At 35.5% G+C, this 20,674-nt stretch overlaps 1 protein-coding gene across 3 annotated transcripts in view; it reads right to left on the bottom strand.

The window, feature by feature from the left end:
• cdh4 (cadherin 4, type 1, R-cadherin (retinal)) overlaps positions 1-20,674 on the bottom strand; it is a 435,407-nt gene that overhangs the window by 174,547 nt on the left and 240,186 nt on the right. For 2 of the 3 annotated variants that reach the window (XM_087271794.1, NM_131086.2), the window contains 1 exon segment: positions 1,088-1,314. In XM_087271794.1, the coding sequence (XP_087127920.1) occupies positions 1,088-1,183 (96 nt within the window). In that variant the 5' untranslated portion in view covers positions 1,184-1,314. 3 annotated transcript variants of the gene reach the window in all.

Genomic DNA, 20,674 nt, shown 5'->3' with positions numbered 1-20,674 from the left:
AATTTGTTTTTGGAGACTTAGAAACTTGTTTTTAGGTATAGGGTTGCATTGTGGCTCAGTAGTTACACTGTCGCCTTACAGCAAAAAGGTTGCTGGTTCGAGTCCCAACTGTGCTAGCTAGCATTTCTATGTGAAGTTTGCATGTTTGCGTGGGTTTCCTCTGAGTGCTCCAGTTTCCCCCACAGCCCAAAGACATGTTATAAGTCAACTGAATAAACAAAATTGGCTGTGTATGTGTGAATGAGAGAGAACTTCAATTTTCAAGTTCACTAAACTTAGACCACGTCCATTGCACTTGTATTGTCAAGGCAGCACCTGCACTGAATTTTTTTTAATTTGAAACAACTCAAATTATTTTACAGTGCAAAAGTGGGCATACAGTTGTATTCATTTCTTTTTCTGGCTTTTTTTTTTTTTTTGTTTGGCCAGAGAGAGTGTGTCTGTCTGTGTGTCTGTTTTCTGTGTATTTCTGTTTTCAATAATTTCAGGCTTGACTGCATATATATATATATATATATATATATATATACATATATATATATATATATATATATATATATATATATATATATATATATATATATATATATATATATATATATATATATATATACATACATACATATATATATATATATATATATACATACATACACACACACACACACGCACACACACACACACATACATACATACATACATACATAAAGTCAAGCCTGAAATTATCTCACATGATAAAATTGACAGAGATTTCAGAATTTCAGAAGCATTGCAAATTAACTTAGGTTACATTGAAACGAGCATTTTTAAAATAATAAACAAATAAATAAATAAATAAATAAATAAGAGGGAAAAAGTAATTAGGGGGATTAATAAATTATTAATAATATGCTGCCAGTGTATGAATCGTGTACTTCCTAAAAAGTGCATGTTATCCGAGTACAAGCATTTTTTAAATGTGATAAAATCTAATTAGAAGAACTAAAGTACTTTAAAGTATATTACATGATTTAGCTACTAGTGAGTGAGTGCAGAAAACAATAGTCAAAAATAATACTTGACATAAATGACAAAAAAAGGTTCTTGCCTGGTTAAAAGGAGGTGAAAGTGGGTGTCCGGCGAGGGCCAGTTTAACAGTGGTCTCCCAGATATACTCTCCTGCTCTGTCTCTGGCTGTCACCATGAACTGGATGGGTTCTGTTAGATTCGTCACATCTTGCTCTGCGTAAAGAGAGCCATCAGGCCGAACGCTGAACTTTGGGTCACTGCTCTCAAAAGAAAGCTCCTCTATTCGGTGACAGGTTTCAAACTTCACTGCAGGGAAAAAATAAAAGAAAGAGAAGCATAAAGTGTGAGAAAAACAAAATAACAATGAAAGTATTATTGCTGACAGACTTTAAAATTGGTTTAATATGATCTTTCATGCTCTTATTCATACATTTGTCAAGGTCTATTTCCCCGGCTTATTAAATAAAACATCAAGACTATATACGATACAAAATAAATAGAACAAACTGTAGTTATTACAGTTAAAGCGAGCAGCATATTATTGATTCTTCATTCAGAGTCACACAGACCAATAACTAAATAAAATGAATTATATATCTAATAAATCATGGACTAAATCCAATACTATAAGTAATGTACTGGAGAAAAATGTGTAAGGAACACAAAGTACTACTTATATAATGTGCAAAAAGACAAACATTTCTTCAATTCTTGCAATTTAAAACATTAATCATGTTTGCAACATCATCAAAACTTAAACAAATATATGAAATAGTGGGAAATGTTTGGTCAAGTGACCTTCCTAAGAGTTGGAGAAGGTCAACTGCCAGAATCATTGCTCATTAAAACATTTTCTGATGATGCAAACCCGAGTAGTGCAGGATTTATATATTTTTTTAGCTTGTAAAGTTCTTATGCAAACCGAGTGAGCTAATTTAAGCTTCTGTTTGCAACAGATTCCTGACAGAGGAAGTGTTAAAATTCAGTTTCTTTTAAAACAAGTGAACAGAATGAGTAAGTCATATGCTTTTCTCTCGCTATGGTTGTTTGGAAATGGTTCTGGTCAACAACAGCAGATGGTCTGTTCAGCTACACCTGAGGGAAAGTTCCACAGCTTCAGCTCTACTTAAAGTGAACGAGCGAGCAAGCGAGAGGGAGAGCGAGCCATGTGCCACGTCTAGATTAATCACAGTTTAAATATTAGAGCTCTCTTTCACATTCACCAGAAGTTCAGTCCTGAAACTTAAGTAGATCATCTGTACTCTAAGTGCTGAATGTGGGACACTGCAGCTAGTTTTAACAATTTGAATACTTCTCAAGGTACAATAAGTTATTCTCAGGGTATAATAAGTATTTATTTTGCATTTAATAGACACTTTTTATGTAAGCTAATCAGTATTTAATTAAGTCCATACATTCCATGGGAATCAACTAGTGACCTTGGCTTTGTTATAACAATGTCTTGCTATTTATTGTATATTTACATGTTTGCATTTATTAGTAAATAGTATACACAGTGGCTGACATTGCATTTTAGATACGGATTCAATTACAATCATGCATTCTATGGGAATTATACTCACGACCTTGGCATGGCTGTAATTTAATGTTCTACACTTCTTGACAAATGTCTTGTCGCCTACCCAAGTTTTAGGAATAACAAATAATAACTTGACTTATAGTTGATCATTTGGTATCAGTAGTGGCTTATATGAGGCAAAGTCCTCTAGATTAGATTATGTTTTATCAAAACAAAATATGATAATTTCTTGATTTTTAATTATTTAATTAGGACAGTAAGGTCTGAATTTGCTCAGACAATAGTCTTGTCACTTAATAGAACTAATGTACAGTATAGAATAAAAAGCCATGGTGCAGTGGAAAAAGAATGGATGTTGTGTATGACTCCCCATGAGCTTGGCCGACTACATCCATACATCTCTGCAATGACTCAAATAACTTATTAGTAAAGTCATCTGGGATGGCAAAGAAAGCTTTCTTGCAGGACTCCCAGAGTTCATCAAGATTCTTTGGATTCATCTTTAATGCCTTCTTCTTCATCTTACCCCAGGCATGTTCAATAATGTTCATGTCTGGTGACTAGGCTGGCCAATATTGGAGCACCTTGCCCTTCTTTGCTTGCAGGAACTTTGATGTGGAGGCTGAAGTCTGAGAAGGAGCGCTATCCTGCTAAAGAATTTGCCCTCTCCTGTGGTTTGTAATGTAATAGGCAGCACAAATGTCTTGATACCTCAGGCTGTTGATGTTGCCATCCTCTCTGCAGATCTCTCGCACACCCCCATACTGAATGTAACCCCAAACCATGATTTTCCCTTCACCAAACTTGACTGATTTCTGTGAAAATGTCGGGTCAATGTGGGTTCTAATAGGTCTTCTGCAGTATTTGTGATGATTGGAATGCAGTTTGACAGATGATTCATCAGATAAATCAATACATATTAAGGTAAATTTGAAGTGAAGTTATTATTTGTTGCTCCTACAACTAGGAACGAAGACTTCTGTCAGGTAGTGTACTGTTTGAGGTTTGAAAAACATATATTTAATTCAAAGTAACTGTTAGTCTTTTTAAGGGTACACAAATCATATAGTTAGTGCAACGTTTACTGTTTGATATACATTTACTTGTATGAATTTAATACTTTTATTCAAAATCTTCTATACTTTTCAGCTAAATTTACACTTATGCATTCAACTAATATTTTGTTCAAAGCGACAAACATTGTATTTATGAATTTACCAATCTATGTTTATTTACTCAAAGTAAATTAATTGCATTTAAGGTAGACTTTTTGTCAGTCCTTGCTTTCCTTAAAAATTATCCCATAACCCTGTCCTTGACAGCACAGCTGTTCACTTTCTGAGCTACATTTATGCATGCATTTCATAGACCCAAACTGACTTTCTGCAATTAACATAGCAACTAGGGTACATACTTTTTTAAGTTTACATAAATCGCATGACTTTGTCATTGCTACCATAATGTTCTGATGCTTTTTTGAATACTTTTCATTCTAATATTGCAATGCAAAATAATTTACAGCTAAAACATAATACTGAAGGACAGAATGTTACACAGAGAAACCCAAGGACAGAAGGCTTTTCAATCTAGAGTCAGTGATCTAAAACCACTAGAGAAAATACAGTTTTGAGACACAGTGCTTGTGACAACTAACTCCATTCTCCCCCATGCATTAGAGACACTTCAGTTGCATATTGTTCTGATTGTGTTCAGAACTGTGGTCTTCCAGACTTCCAGTACTAGAGGGTCAAAGCGTTCCAAATAGATTTGAGTGCCGCTTCTCTCATTTCTTTCTTCCCGCAGGATTGAAAAGAAAGAAGGATGGAACTAAAATCACTTCCTACTGATTTTATCTCCCTTCCACAATTCCACCGATAACAAGACAAATTGATTTCATAAATCACCATGGGACCAAGTCACTTGTTAGGAGTGCTGGCGAAATGTAAAAAAAAATATATATATAGAAAAATATGCCATGAAATATCTTGCACGACAAGCCTTTTATCAAGCCATCTATCCAATTTGCCACACGGTTTCCTGCCAGAAGATGCACCAAAACAACAGGCTAATAAAGCGGAGAATCCATTTCACCAATTGCAGCATGGCTCACTGAACGTTCCAGAATTTTGTCTGGTGAATAATTGCAAATGGGAGGGGAAGAGGCTCATACGCAGTTTCAGAAAGAGCATCAAACCACTTACACACAAAATAAAACAAAAAAACACGCTCCGTACTTTAACAAGCTCTGCTCAAAATGGAAAAACAAAGTGCATCATACAGGAAAAATCACAACTGTTTATTTCATCAGGCCTCCTGAAGACGTCTAGAATCGAGAATCTGAGTGATTTTGCTGTTTGGCAACCGTCGCAAATGGTCTGAATGGACTAATTGCAGCATGTTGTTGATGGAAAAAAATAAAGTTAATTCAACCCCCACCCCCCATTCCTTACTGAGCATCAACAAAAACATCTGCCAGCAGGGAAAGATTAAAAAACACACTCATGATAAAAAAGAGAGATGGATGTTTTTGTAAAGCAACAATGGCAGTCAATGTTTTTGTAAATTAGGCTAATTTGCGTTAATGGAATGAGCTAATTATTGTCATTGATGGCTTTTTGTCACTCTACAACTGACACACAGAGGACAAACCTCTGGATCAAAGGACAGAAATCAAGCCTTGAGTGTTTGCATAAGAATAATCACTGGATTCACAGAAGCTGCCCCTTAAGATTGTTCTGTTGGATCCGGATGCTAGCAGGAGAAACACTGAAAAGGTCAGCATCAACGTGTTGCTAAAAAATCCCAACTACACTTACAGTACGTCTGCTGTAATGTCATTGCGGATAGTGCGGATTATGCATTCACCCACATACTGCATCAACTGCTCTATTTACAAGGTTTATTAATGCAGCATTGAACATTGCAGCCTATTAGATGCTTCCATTGAGCGCATAAATGCAGTGACCAATGAGGACATGCTCACTGACTGCATTCTGTACTCGTGAAAATGTTACAAATAGCATATTAATTCAAATAGTATGTTCACTCTGCAGTGTAGACAGCTTTGGGTAACACTTTACTTAAAGGGGTGTTCATAAGACTTTCATTAAACCTTTATAATCATGACATGTGAAGGAGATTTTATGCATGCATATAACAACTGTCATTAAGAGTCTTGCTCAATTATGACATTTTCAATGAAAAGATAACAATGTTTGTCATGAAAACTTGACAATACCGAGGCAACCAAACTTGTCAAAAATCTGCCATGAAGCCATTATGAATGTGTCATGTATTTTATAAGACAATCATTATTTTTTTAACCTCAACTACAGTGGTACAAGCTAAATTTTTCATTAAAATGTAATTAAATAATAATGGGTGCATTAAATGATTTGACAGAGTAGTGACACTTTCAATGAGGCATGTTAATGACAAATACAGTTTGTTCCATTTAAAACGTCATTAGAATAATGACACAATTATAATGCCTCATGACCAGTGTTGGGCAATAATGCGTTACTAGCAATGCATTACTGTAACGGCCTTACTTTTGACAGTTACTATTACTGTAACGCATTACTTTTTAAAATATATTAACCCGGTTACCAATAAAATATGATGCATTACTTGGTTAATTAATGAATTTTGGCTGCAGTCTAGCCTACATCTTCCTGCTTACATTGCCGACGCATTGTGGGATTGGTGGATGCCAACCAACCACTGTAAAGAAGACATTTTGTGTATGAGGCGCCAGACTGGACAAAAGTAAAGCAAAAGCAGAGTGACTGGGCGACACGTGAGGTAGGCAGATTGAGCGCAGGAAAGTGATAGAGAGACAATTAACATTTCTATTATTAATCACTATTGTTAATACTACTATGTTTGTTGTTTAAAATAAATAAGCACACATTTGTTATCTGTATAACAAAATTGATTTGTTAGACACGGGTGACAAAATTCTGTTATATTTCAGAACACGGTATTTAAAATGTTTGGTGCTGTATTGCTCAGAAAAATGCTGTAATTTTTTTATTGCTAAACATATTTTTGTAGCTGTTATACAACAGCAGATTTTGCACTTTGAATATACAGTTCACTTTCCAGAAGTTGCTGACATGCCACGTTACATTTGTGGTTAGCTTGAAAATTGCTCATAGATTTCATTTTTGAGCAGCTGTTATGTTTTTGTTTTGCTTAGAAGGCATACAATTTATAGTTATCTTTAATAGCATTTTTTTTTTTTTTTTGCGGTTTAGTGGTTTCGCCAAATTGATTCTAATTGATAATTCAGATTACTTTCATTTATTTATTTCATAAAAGTTTTGTGTTTATTGTATATTGTCAATATTTTTATACTCAAGCTGTGAAGGAACATGTTTAAACGTTATATTAAAACTTTTTTTGACACTTAAGTCACTTTAGTTTTTGCTTTTTTTGTTTCTGAATTTATTATCCAACAGGTCTATAACATTGTGATTATGGTCTGACTTACATATAAATTAGTGTTTAAAAATGTTTGTCTTGTGTTTTAGTTGTGAGAATGCAAAATAATTAAAACTGTGAAATTGATCAACAACATATTCTCCATCCAGTGACGTTAAAAGGGCATTAATGGGAGCATTAAAAATACTTTAACAGTAATGCATTACTTTTTGATGTAAGTAATCGATAAAGTAATTGAGTTACTTTTTAAATAAAGTGACTAGTAACTGTAACTAGTTACTGTTTTTAGGTAACTAGCACAACACTGGTCATGAACATGTTTATGACAGATTTATGACAAGTTATGTTGTCTAGGTACTGTCAAGTAGTCATTAAAAAATAAAGGCATATTTATTCAAGACTTTTTTATTCAATGAATGTGAATGACACTTGAAGACAGTTGTTTTAAGCATGCATAAAATGTAATTCGCATTCATGAATTGTTATATCATGATTATAAATGTTTATTGACATATGAACAAGCCTTAAAGTAAAGTGTTACCCAGCTTTGAATGTTACAGTAGTTTGTGAATTTAGTTTTAAACAGTAGATGTTTATAGGGATAATATTGATAATAATATAATAAAGTAAAACGAGCTAACTGTATAAATACCTCTGTTTGTGTTGGCAGTTCTTGGAATAGCAATTCAAAGCAAGCTCAAACATGGCCTTGTGAGGTATATAAAAAAAAAAAAAAACAGTATGATCTACAATTAAATTTATAATTCCATTCGCAAGCTTTATCCACAGCAAACATAAATAAAAACTACAACAGAAATCAATTATCGACTGATGTTTCAGACTGCACACAGCAGCTTTATTGAAAGTGCAATTCAGATTTTGGAATGTCAAGGTCTAATATGTAAGAAGAGACGTGGGAGAGATATTGACCAAGAAGTATGAATAAGAGTTTGAAAAGAAAGCAGAGAAGCAGAAGGCCGTGTCTGAGTGTACACAAGTGCAAGGGGAACACTGACTGCTGTATACCAGCTGCACATTTACATTTATTTAGTGAATGCTTTTAACCAAAGTGACTTACAGATGAGAAAAACAATAAAAGCAGTCAGACCAACAGAAGAGCAACACAATAGGGCTGTGAACAGTTTGTATTTTGCTTTTACGTTGAATTGTATTATTTCTGCAGCAGCATGTGAATGGATAAATTAATTAATACAGTAGATTGATAAAAGCACATAGACAGACTTAGGTGGGATCACGGACAGACGTGTGGATGGATAGATAGATAGATAGATAGATAGATAGATAGATAGATAGATAGATAGATAGATAGATAGATGATAGATAGATGATAGATAGATAGATAGATAGATAGATAGATAGATAGATAGATAGATAGATAGATAGATAGATAGATAGATAGATAGATAGATAGATAGATAGATAGATAGATAGATAGATCGATAGATCGATAGATAGATAGATTGATTTAGTTTTAAGATCTTTACATCCAAATTTGGTGAACACTGAGGGAATTTCAGTGCAACAGTTTGCATATGTGCCTCCCACTTGTTAAGGGTCCAAAAGTAATTGGAGAATTGGCTTCTAAGCTGTTCCATGGCCAGATGTATGTTATTTCATCACTATCTCAATGACAATGAGCAGAAAAATGGTCCAGAGATAGACAGAGAAATGCATGGATGGTGAATGGACGGACGGACGGATGGATGGATGGATGGTTGAATAAGTTAGACAGACAGACAGACAGACAGACAAATAGACAGACTGAGAAATGGAACGAATGGAATCCTGACAGAGAGAAGCATGAATGAATGGATGGGTTAGACAGACCAACCTGATCGCACGAGGAAACTTAAGTATTTTACGTTTTGTCAGTTTAGTGGCTAATTCGTAATTTGTTTAGTCGTATGAAAATGTACAATTTTATAAATGAGGCATGGCACTCAACCCCACCCCTAACCCCAACCGTCATTGGATGAAGAGCAAATCGTACCAAATTATACAAATTAGATTGTACGAATTCCTATGAATTACCCACTAAATCAAACAGTTACGAATTGCCATGAGATTGCGTTGAACAGACTGACATACAGACTTAGATGCATACATACACATGGACAGACAGATGGATGGATGATGGATGGTTGGATTGATGGATAGATGGGTAGGTAGACAGATAGATATACATGGATGAATGGGTCAAACAGACAGACAGACATATAGACAGACAGACAGACAGACAGACCGACAGACAGACAGACAGACAGACAGACAGACAGACAGACAGACAGACAGACAGACAAAAACTAAAATCAAATGAACAAACTGCAGAACAACGAACAGAGAGACAGTCAGTCAGACAGAATGACAGCAGAGAGAAGGCTGGACATCTGTGCCTAGAGCGAGTGTATGATCATGGGGATTGAGTGTCTGTGAGGAGTGTCCCCCCCAAGCCCCCACCCCCAATATGCAGGTCTGAAGAGCTCATCTGCAGTGCAGGTTAAGATAGTTCAGCAGAGCTGCAGCGTTTGATGTTCTCCACAGGCTCCCCTGAAGGTCATTCAGCCCATGCGCTCACAAACAGACCAACATCACAAACTCAGGAGCTTTACAACATGCTCTTTGGCTTTCTGGCTGGCATGTGGACACAGAGAGGTGCTCAGGGGTCACCCGCAGCTCAAGATGAAGCCTTCGCACAACATTAAGAATCAACTGTAAGCGGAAAAACAACTCCTGCAATATGGAAAGGATTTTGAGAGGCCACAGCATGAAAATTGAAGTCTTTTGTTTTTTTCCTTGTAGGCTTTGAGTCCATCTATATGCTAGTGTGTGCCCTAAACTTGTAAATTAACTTTTAACAGACAGACACATTTAGAATTTACTCTCACTCTTCCGGGAGGAAATGAATCAAAAAATATTGATAGCTCAGCTTGTACTACACATTTTTTTTTGTATACTAAAATGCTCACCAGAATAATAAGATCCTCAAATCTTAAATTATAAATTCCCCCTGCCTCCGACTAGAATTTTTCAGATGAATAGCCTTCGAAGAGCTTGTGTAAAATGCAAAGTAATCAATGGGAAAACAAACTATTCAGAAATAAACTATCCATCCATCTGCATTATAAATTATTCAATTATATTATGGTAAATTCATCTTTATTATATTCTATAGTACAATGATCTCTAACAACATGCTAACATTGTAATGTTGCTGTTATTTTCTATTTATTACTTAAGTAGATCTGAGGTATTTTACACGGCTTTTGCCTCTTATACAAGCTATAAAGTGTAGATTTTTTAGGCTGTGATGTACTGTACACTAATGACTATTGACTACATTGACAAGCGATAAGCCCTTTTAATGTCCTGTTCCAAATACCTATTTCAATGGAAAATACAGTACAATATGCATACAGCACAAGCTGGCTGTAGATAACATCAATTATCTTTAGTTAGTGCATGTCAGATATTATTTAAGGACTAAATTTAAGGCTCCAGAAAATTCAGCTTCCCCATCACAGAAATAATTATCTTTTTCAAAATATAATAAACATGAAGCAGTTAATTAATTAGTTAATTAATTAATAAATCAGTTGGTTATTATTATTATTATTATTATTATTATTATTATTATTATTATTATTATTATTAATATTATTATTATTATTATTGGGGTGGCGCAGTGGGTAGCACTTTCACCTCAAAGCAAAAAGGTCGCTGTTTCGAGCCCCAGCTGAGTCAGTTGGCATTTCTGTGTGGAGTTTGCATGTTCCCCAGTATTCATGTGAGTTTCGTCCAGGTGCTCTGGTTTCCACCACAATCCTAAAACATGAGGTATAGATGAATTGGTTAAGCTAAATTGTGTGTAGTGTTTGTGTATATGAATGAGTGAATGGGTATTTCCAAGTGATGGGTTGCAGCTGAATGGGCATCCGCTTTGTAAAACATATGGTGGATAAGTTGGCGGTTCATTCCACTGTGGCAACCCCTGATTAAGAAAGAGACTAAGCCAAAAAAAAAAAAAAAAAAAAAAAAAATATATATATATATATATAGGTTGCCCTGGAGCATAAATACGTCCCAGGAGGTATGTACCCAGGAGTACACAGAGGCCGCTGTGTATGCTTTTTCAGATCTAAATTTCTCTCGCGAGTGCCATTCATGCCTGCTGATCTCGCGTAAATCCACCAGAGGCTGCTGTTGACTGAATGACCGATCAACTGATCCCGCCGACGTACATGGCGAGCTACTGGGCAAACTGGTAACAGCGTATAAGCCATCCACACAGAATTAAGCAGTCAGCTTTAGGCGCTAAAAGAAAAAGAAGCTGTCGGCGGCGTTATACCGCCACATATCATTCGTTTTAAAGATGAAATGCAGCCATACGTAGCTCTTGCTACATAATCTATGCTCTCCAGAAATGTAAACTTTTCACAATAAGCCTGTGTTAGAATAATAGAATATATTAGAATGTGTATATATATATATATATATATATATATATATATATATATATATATATATATATATATATATATATATATATATATATATATATATATATATATATAATTTTTATTTTATTTATTTATTTTTTTTCATAAAACAACCATTTAAAATGTTATCCAAGTAAGGATTGTGCTAATGTTAATGCAGGAATAAAAGACAAACCAGAAGAACAAAGAGGTGGGACAGATGGTGTAGATTCTGTTTACAGGAGTAGTTCAGCTTGATACCTGTTTTATTTGCCAGTACATGGTAGAGAGAAAGCTTAAAAAAATGTCAGAAACTGAATAAAATGTTTAGTTTTTTCCTACGAACTATACTTTCTGAATGTTCTCGGCCTAAAATGTTAGCTAAGAAAGGGTATTGTGTTAATGCCTTTGCAAGAATAAAAGATCTTTCCCATTACCCCATGCCTGATCAGGTCCACCTGCCACACCACTGCAGGTAGTGCTGGGAAAAGGGGGCATGACATTCACAAAGACATCCACACACTCTCAACCACACAAATATACACTCGGTGCAGATGTGCCAGTGTGCGCACACACACACATACACACAAATACACGTGGCAAGGTCTTGAGGTCTGGTACCGCAGGGCTGCATTGTTCCGCTTGACTGACGGAGGAATAATGTACGGCAGCACAGAACTCTCTGTACGACCAGCGGACCCGCACAACACAAAGACAGGGGGACAGTGAGGGCAGCAAACTGTTACCCTCACACACACGCACAAACCCAGACACACATGCGCGCCGCTCCCCTCTGACCCAAACATTCTGTCACTTTTGACAATGGCGGTTATGCTTGATGAAGCGGAGTGGGTTATAACACTCTTCCACAGTCTTGTAACACTGAAATCGTACTGTATAAGAGTAATATGACATTCGCAGACAGTCGTGACTATCATATTACATGCTCAGGATGTTGGATAAACTCTGTTAGCATATATACTTTTAAAACAACTGCCAGTGGGGACTCAATAATGATATTTACAGCAATAGTAGCTTACTTTTGGTATAGAGGAGTTACAACCTCAGTCCTGGAGAATTAGTGTCCTGGAGAGTTTAGCTCCAAACAGCTAATGAAGCACTTACTAGATATACTAGAAACGTTCTGGCAGGTGTGTTAAAGCAAGTTGGAGCTAAACTCAGCAGGACACCGGCCCTGCAGAACCAAGTTCGGAGCACTCAATCTCTACCATTCTTGGCTAATTGTGTGACCTGTGAATGAACAGTAGTTAACAGATTGATATCATTATTACACAGTATCATTTGAGTAAGTGAGATCATAACTTGAGATCAGCCTAATTAACAAGTGAGATGTTCAGTTTGTTTTGCAGGCTGATTGAAAAGGTCAACAGAAATGAATCAGCTCTGTTTAGAATCAGACTCCATCATCATCTCAGTGGGGGTGATGGTTTCTCTAGCTCTAAATAAATAGGAATGATTTGCTTTTAATAAATGTAAGTGGAGCAAAAAGTAGAGTAATGAAGTACAAGAGGGTGTTGTTTTTCTCTTTTCTGCACCACTTTACATGCACTTCCAAAACATGAGGACTTGGGTATGCTAAACGAGGAATTTCCCTGCACAAGGCAGCAACCTCCATTAAATTTTTTACCATCTCCGCCATTTAGACAAAAATCAGGCAAAGCGATCACATACTTCAAGTGATGCTCAAACTCTAGCCATGTATTTAATGACATTTAATGCTAGCCATTTTAAACAAGTGATTGTTTTACTTCATAAGATTTGAAGAATATTGCAAAATGTGTTGGTTTCAAGTGTAAAAATTCTAGGATTGAAATACAATCTCTGCCTCATTTTCAGCGAGGAAACCCTGCTAAAACTTATGTTTACTGATGTAAACTGATATTGTTACTGTTTATATAAGAGTTAATTCACACAGAATGCATTTTTCTATTCAATTGTGCTACTTTTCTGATGCTTTTCCTCTTTAAACATGCTTGATGGATGTGCATTAATGTTATGCCCACATCTTGGATCTTTTGCAGTACCTTACACATGACCAACCAGAAGAACACTAGCATAGGCTTATTCTGAAAACGTAGCCCTATATAATTTTTTTTTTGAGATCACAAATTATATAGAAAGAGCTATGTATGGCTGCATTTCATCTTTAGAACAAACGATACAGGGCGGTATGACGCCGTTCCTTTTCTCGCTTACCAGCTGACCTGTACGTCAGGTTAGTTAGGAAGGTTTTTTAGGAGGTTGTCTGCAAAAGATTTCTATGAATCCAAGGCCAAATCAGTTTTTTTAATGTAATTTACAACGCAACATTAGCTCTTTTATCACATGGTTTAAATGTTTGTTCATTTCTCTACTTTTTCTAAATCTCTCTTTTCTAATAGTGTATACACTTCTGATTGAATGGTTGCAAAAACTATGTTAGTCAAAAAGAGAAGCTAAAAAAAAGCAAGTAAATAACAAGGTGAGAATGGGAAAATCTGAAAAAGTGGAAAAAATCAGGCAAGGGCTTTTCTTTTTCTGGATTGCTTTTTAAAACACTGCAGTGGTTGGTTGAGTTTAGAAAAGGTGAATGCTGGGGGGGATCAATCAGTCGGTCGGTCAGTCATTCAGTAAGTCATTCAGTTGACAGCACCCTCTGGTGGATTCACGAAAACAAAAGCTGCAAAAAGCAAAGCCCCTGGGACGTATTTTGCTCTCTGCAGAAATATATAGGGGTATGTAATCAGAATGAGCCTCGTTAAAGAACACAGGGTTGGAGCTTCTGTTTACAGTAGTAAGTTGACATGATAACTGTTTTATGTGCCAGGACACGCAGAGGAAAAGCTTTTAAACAAAACACATTTCTGAGCACCACCTTTCGTGTTTTTAGAGGCAAAAACTCACTCTGTGTGATTGACCTATAACTGTGTATTTAAGTGTACTCAGATCATTTGATAGAATGATTCAGGGAATAACTTTTTAACACATTCTACCACCTACTGGTTTTAATGCAGCATTTATTCATGAAAAAAAGTATCATTGTTATCAGAAAATAAACATCATTATTATTTTTCATCAATACTGCAACTTTTAATTAGTTATTTTTTTTTTAAATTATTATTATTTTCAATGTGCACTGCAAACGGTTGACCAATCACAACAGACTATACCAGCAGTTCTCATTCTTGGTTCTTATGACTCCCCGCTTTGTTTATTTTGCTTGTCTCTCGTGTTTAACACACCGGAATTAGATAACCAGCTTGTTAGATGAGAGCTACAAGAAGGACTTGTGTTCAGATCAACAAGCTCCATGCATAGTGTTCACAGCTCTCTACTCCCTGGACATGGACATGGATTGTTGGCTAAACTTGAAGTTTACTTAATTTAAAAAAGATTCACACTCTACTATTAAATTATTACAGAAGAGCAAAGAGTTACTTCACCATAATCATGAGATTTGCATATAATTCACATCTTTGTATGTGATACCCTTTGAATTGCACACGCTTTTGAACTTGAATCACGCCAGAATATTTTGTGATAACCACATCACAGGGGAGATATGGTCACATGAAAAAAAAAAAAAACAACTAAGGTAAGAGAAACATATAAAATATGAAGGGCAGGGGGTCGTGAGAACCAGGATAGAGAAATGCTAGACTAGGCTATCAGATCAATCAGAAGAGTGTACACTATCAGAAAAGAGATTTAGAGACAGCCGACAAATGGACAAAAATTTAAACCATGTGATAAAAAAGCTAATGTTGCATCGTAAATTACATTAAAAATTTTTGGCCTTGGATTCATAGAAATCTTTTGCAGACAACCTCCTAAAAATAAACTACTTTAAAGTAGTTTAATAGCAGGCATTTTCACAATATTCTCTTTGAAATGTCAAACAAGTTGTAATGTAAATTGATAGGTCATGACTTAATGTTGAAAGACTTAATGCTTCTTTTAGCACTACCATTTTAATGTTTGAGGTCAGTAAGATTTGAAAAAAAGTTACATTTTTATGTTTGCATTAAACTAAACATGTCACAGTAAAGACATTTACTACATTTACAAATAGGTCTTTTAACATTTTAAAGGTTCAAGACACCCTGGAGTACATTTTTGTAAAAGTTTAACAGATCTGTGTGTGATGAGCATCAGTTAGGACAAAGTTAGCACTTGTTGGCTTTAATTGTGGGGAAAACTGTATCATTTTAAGCTTGTGTCAGCTAATTTCATCTTCTGGGTTTAAAGTAATTTTTGGGGTGGGATCAAAATTGGTGACATATCGCAAATCTGCTAGTGAAGTGATGATGTGTTGGTTTTTCATTACTATTCCTAGCAGAGGAATTTTCTTATCCTATGAGAAGCTTCTTAATTATTAATGAGAGCACATGCTTTCCAAAGGCAAGGTAAGGGTGAGACCGCGTACACACATGGCACACGGTCATTTGTGTTTGTTTCCATGATCAGCGGGGTTTGTTGCATGTTTTACCCCGCAACTCTTTCAGGGCCGATACAGCAAAGCTGTTGGTTTGCAGTTAACATTTTTCTCAAGAGAGCTGTATGAGAATAGGGTAGTGGCAGACTTTGTCTTTTATCAGTTTAGCTTATTAGCACTCAGGCATACCCCTATATATTTCTGCTGTTGTGTTCGCTATTTGTTTAAAACCTTCAGATTACCGGCAGGGCTAATGGTTGGAAAATGCAGCACAAGAGACCTGTTGCACTGCCATCCACTGTGTCTGCATTCAGACCGGGGGAATCTGGAGTAGAGAAGTCCTCCTTCTTTATAGTGTTTATATAAAAATGATTATCACACTTACAAATGTAGCAGGACATAAAATTACTTACTGTTTATTTCTTACTTTGTAAACTATAAAATCATGGGTCTCCTCACGGTTTGTGTCTCATTTTGTGAGCTAACTTACAGTTGTTGCTACTCCAGTCTTCAGAGTTACATGATCCTTCAGAAATCACTCTAATATTAATTGTTATTATTATTAATATTATTATTAATGATAAAAGTAATAAAAGCAATAATGACTGGAGATAAAATTCCATTCGAAACTACACACAATAAGTAATAAATACATATTTCATAAATAAGTATTTAACAATTTTACATTATTTTTTACATTTATTAAATGTTGCCTTGACAAACAGAATAATTTTCTTTAAATAAAAAACTGTACTACCTACCTAACTATTAATAAGCAGCAAATTATGAGTTCTTTAAGGAATCATAATAGTTTATTAATAGCAAGAATCGCACCTTAAAATAAAATATACATTTATTTAAAATAAAGGTTGCTCTTTTAAACATTTTATTTGAATAGTTAATCAAAAAATAAATAAGTTTGCATGTTTTCCAAAGAAAGTTAAGCAGCACTTTTTTAAATGAAATATTTTGTTACTTTTAATGATAATTGTTGCACTTGATTAAGTGAACTGAGTTCTAACACTTGCCGCTTCACACATCATGCAACGGAAGAATTGTGCCGCATGATGAATGTGACATCTGCAGATGCGACTGTCATATTTCATGATCAGGACATGTTGACTAAATATTTTAATACATTGTTTTTGCATCTTTCACCCTGGAAGGACAAAATCTAACATGTTGTAATGTGTATTGACAGGTCTGAAATTCAGAGAGGTAGTTTGTGTCTGGAAAACAAGTGACGGCAGAGAAATCAGTCGTGCTTCAAATCCTCTTCACAAAACCACATGACTGGACTGCTAATTAGTGTGAATGAACCAAAAACACTTCTGTTTTTTTTTTTTTTTTCTGCACACAGCACTGTTTGTGTAATGCCGCTAGGTGCCTGAGAAACAAATATAATATAAAAACATCTATCTGGCCTCTTTTTATTTATGTTTCTCTCTGAAAGAGCTCTCGAGAACCATCTTTTACTCTTTAGCCTTGATCAGCGAGGTCCTGCAATGCCAAGGAAAACTTAATCAGCAGGCCTTGACACTGTCCACAAATCAGAGGATGAAAACATTTAAGCGGGTTCACAGCTATGAACTGAAGCACCTTTTCTGAGGCCTGGAGGACAATGGCCGGAAGTATGACAAGTACTGTATGACTACAGTTGTTTTCCTCCTTTTAGCACAAGCTGTTCTCTTGGTTTTCCTCTGGGCAGTTCTGAACTCGACGAAGAACAGCCATCCTCAGCTTCCCTGCTGCTGTGTGGAAGTATATTTCGAGAATGCAGTTTAATTAGCCTACTTTCTGGAGGTTTTAAATATGCTGTTATTTTGAAGCAGTATAAACCTCGAAAGCACACATGCAATGCTTCACTAAGGGTCATGGCGCCACTCGATAACTATGGGGGAAAACATATTGCGCATTATTACATTACAAGCTAATTATTATTACAAACTCAATCAAATGCCAGCAGCATGCATTCATTAATATATTCCCACTGTGTGTAGAATAAAACCAACCCTGCATACCTATATTGCATTATGCTACATTTGCTGTACTTTTCAGCAATATGATACCGATTATCTTCCAGAAAACAATCACAAATGCAGATTTTTGCAAAAAAAAAAAAAGTATTACAAATACAATGAATGTTCTGATATGTTTTAAGACCTTTTATACATTTTTTGTTCCGGACAAAATCATTTATTTGAAATAAAACCGTAACCAAGTATTCACTGACATGCTTGATAAATTAAATAAATAAAATATACTTTAAATGATAGTGTACATAATAATTAGCAAATACACTCACCGGCCACTTTATTAGGGACACGTTACTAGTACCGAGTTGGACCCCCTTTTGCCTTAATGCTGAATGGATTGATAAACAAAATAGTTTGCTACTTAATAAGGGTGAGATTTGTTGAGATCACTTGTTCCTAAAGCAGATATATCAGCCAATACTGATAATCTGAAGCCTTTGTTTCATATACAGCCACCGGCCACTTTATTAGGTACACATTCCTAGTTTCAGGTTGGACCCCATTTTTCCTTCAGAACTGCCTTAATCCTTTGTGGCATAGATTCAACAGGGTACTGGAAATATTCCTCAGAGATTTTTTTCCATATTGACATGATAGGATCATGCAGTTGCTGCAGATTTGTTAGCTGCACATCCATGATTCAAATCTCACATTCCACCACATCCCAAAGGTGCTCTATTGTATTGAGATCTGGTGACTGTGGAAGCCATTTGAATGCAGTGAACTCATTGTCATGTTCAAGAAACCAGTCTGAGATTATTCGCGCTTTATGACACGGGGCGTTATCCTGCTGGAAGTAGCCATCAGAAGATGGATAAACTGTGGTCATAAAGCGATAGACATGGTCAGCAACAACAATGCTCAAATGGTACTAATGGGCTCAAAGATCAGCAGTTTCTGAAATACTCAGACCATCCCATCTGGCACCAACAACCACTTCCTTATTCTGATGCATGGACTGAACTGCAGCAGATCGTCTTAACCATGTCTACATGTCTAAATGTATTGAGGTACTGCCATGTGATTGGCTGATTAGAAATTTGCGTTAACAAGCAGTTGGACGATGTACCTAATAAAGTGGCTTGAGAGTGTATATTTCATTTGTACAGTAATATTAATTCATATATTTTATTCCTATGCTTAAAGGTTAACACATTTAATATCACTGTAAAACATCACTAATTTATCATGTAACACTTTACAATAAAGTTGTATTAGTTCATGTTAGTTAATGTATTTACTAACATGGACAAACAATGAACAATACGTTTATTACAGCATTGATTCATATTTATTAACACTAGTAATGCAAACAAAGTTTTTATATGTTAAATAATGTTAACAAGCATGAATAAATGTTAAACTAAAAGCTGTACAAGTATTGGCCATTCTTATTTCATGCTAGGAAAGGATTAGGATTAACTAATGAAACCTTATTGATAAGTGTGACCAATTGTGCCTAATTTTAGCATTTGCCAAGTCACATCATTGTCTCATCATGTTTATTCTTTTAAAACTTCAGTTATAATACATACAAAAATAAATTATAATCACAACAACAATGTACAGTAAGTGCACATTTTGTAGCATTTCTTTCAGATAAAACAGCCCTGAGCTGTGGCGAGATCTGCCTTAAGGATATGGAATGTTTTCAGGCATGGAGTGTTGATCTGCTGCTAGAGGGAAGAATCTGGACACTGCAGATCTCTTTCCTTCTCTTATCTCAGAAATGGAAGCTCATGCTATAGAAGGATGTGGTTTAGGCCCCAGGAAAAAAAGAGCGGACATGAGATAAAGAAGTTGTGCGGAAGCCCCGAGAAGTGGAAACAATTAAAAGAGTGGGAAACGAACATCAGTCGGGGGTGTCAAAGTGATTAATACTCCTCATCGGCATGAAAGAAAGGCGTGCGTTTCTTACTAAAACATTAGTCACAGTGACATCCTATTGGGTGCGTTCTTTTCAATTGGTTCTTTTTAATAAACTGGCTGAACCCACTTTCGCAGACCGGACTGAATTATAGCCAAGTTATCAGTTAAAAGTGAATTGGTTAAAATGACTGAAGTGTATGGACAGATTACAGAGTTAATCGCTCACTCAATTGATTACGTCCGATCTGAAATTAACCAAAAAACCTCTGAATGGGCCAATTCCATCTACTTGAGCTGCTCATTTAAAATTACAAAAGAAAAAATATTTCGCCCATTTGTTAAGTTTATTCATGCTTAATTTACATATTTTTAGGTTTTAAATGTGCACTGCTAATTATTACTGTTATTTTCACATTTATTGGCATATTAGTACTATAAGTGTAAAGTAACATGGACGTCTTATAATATAGCTGCACATTACAAACCTATTTTTATTCTAAACATAAGAACAGTGCTAAGACACAATGCAATTAGTGTGGCAGTAACAAATGAAGCAGGGAAACAATTTACACTAATTACAACAAACTATCTAATTTACGTAACATAAATGAAAACATGATAAACAGCACTATTTAACTAAATAACTGTTTAAGTAGAGAAACAGGTGGCCATACAAAGACATCTGGGAATAGGTTTGAGGGATGACTTAAATAGCTAAATCAAGTTTTAAAACCGAATGATTGAAACAAGCTGCTTGAATGAATCACCAATCGCTTGAACATCAATTAAACATGACCAGAAGGTTTTTAATTAACTCTCGAGTGGCCACTTAAGAGATCACTTA

This window comes from Danio rerio, chromosome 11, assembly GCF_052040795.2.
Source record: "Danio rerio strain M-AB ecotype USA chromosome 11, GRCz13ab, whole genome shotgun sequence".
Classification (NCBI taxonomy): Eukaryota; Metazoa; Chordata; class Actinopteri; order Cypriniformes; family Danionidae; genus Danio; species Danio rerio.
The sequence above is the reverse complement of the archived record's forward strand: the minus strand, read 5'-3'. Positions and strand labels throughout refer to the sequence as shown.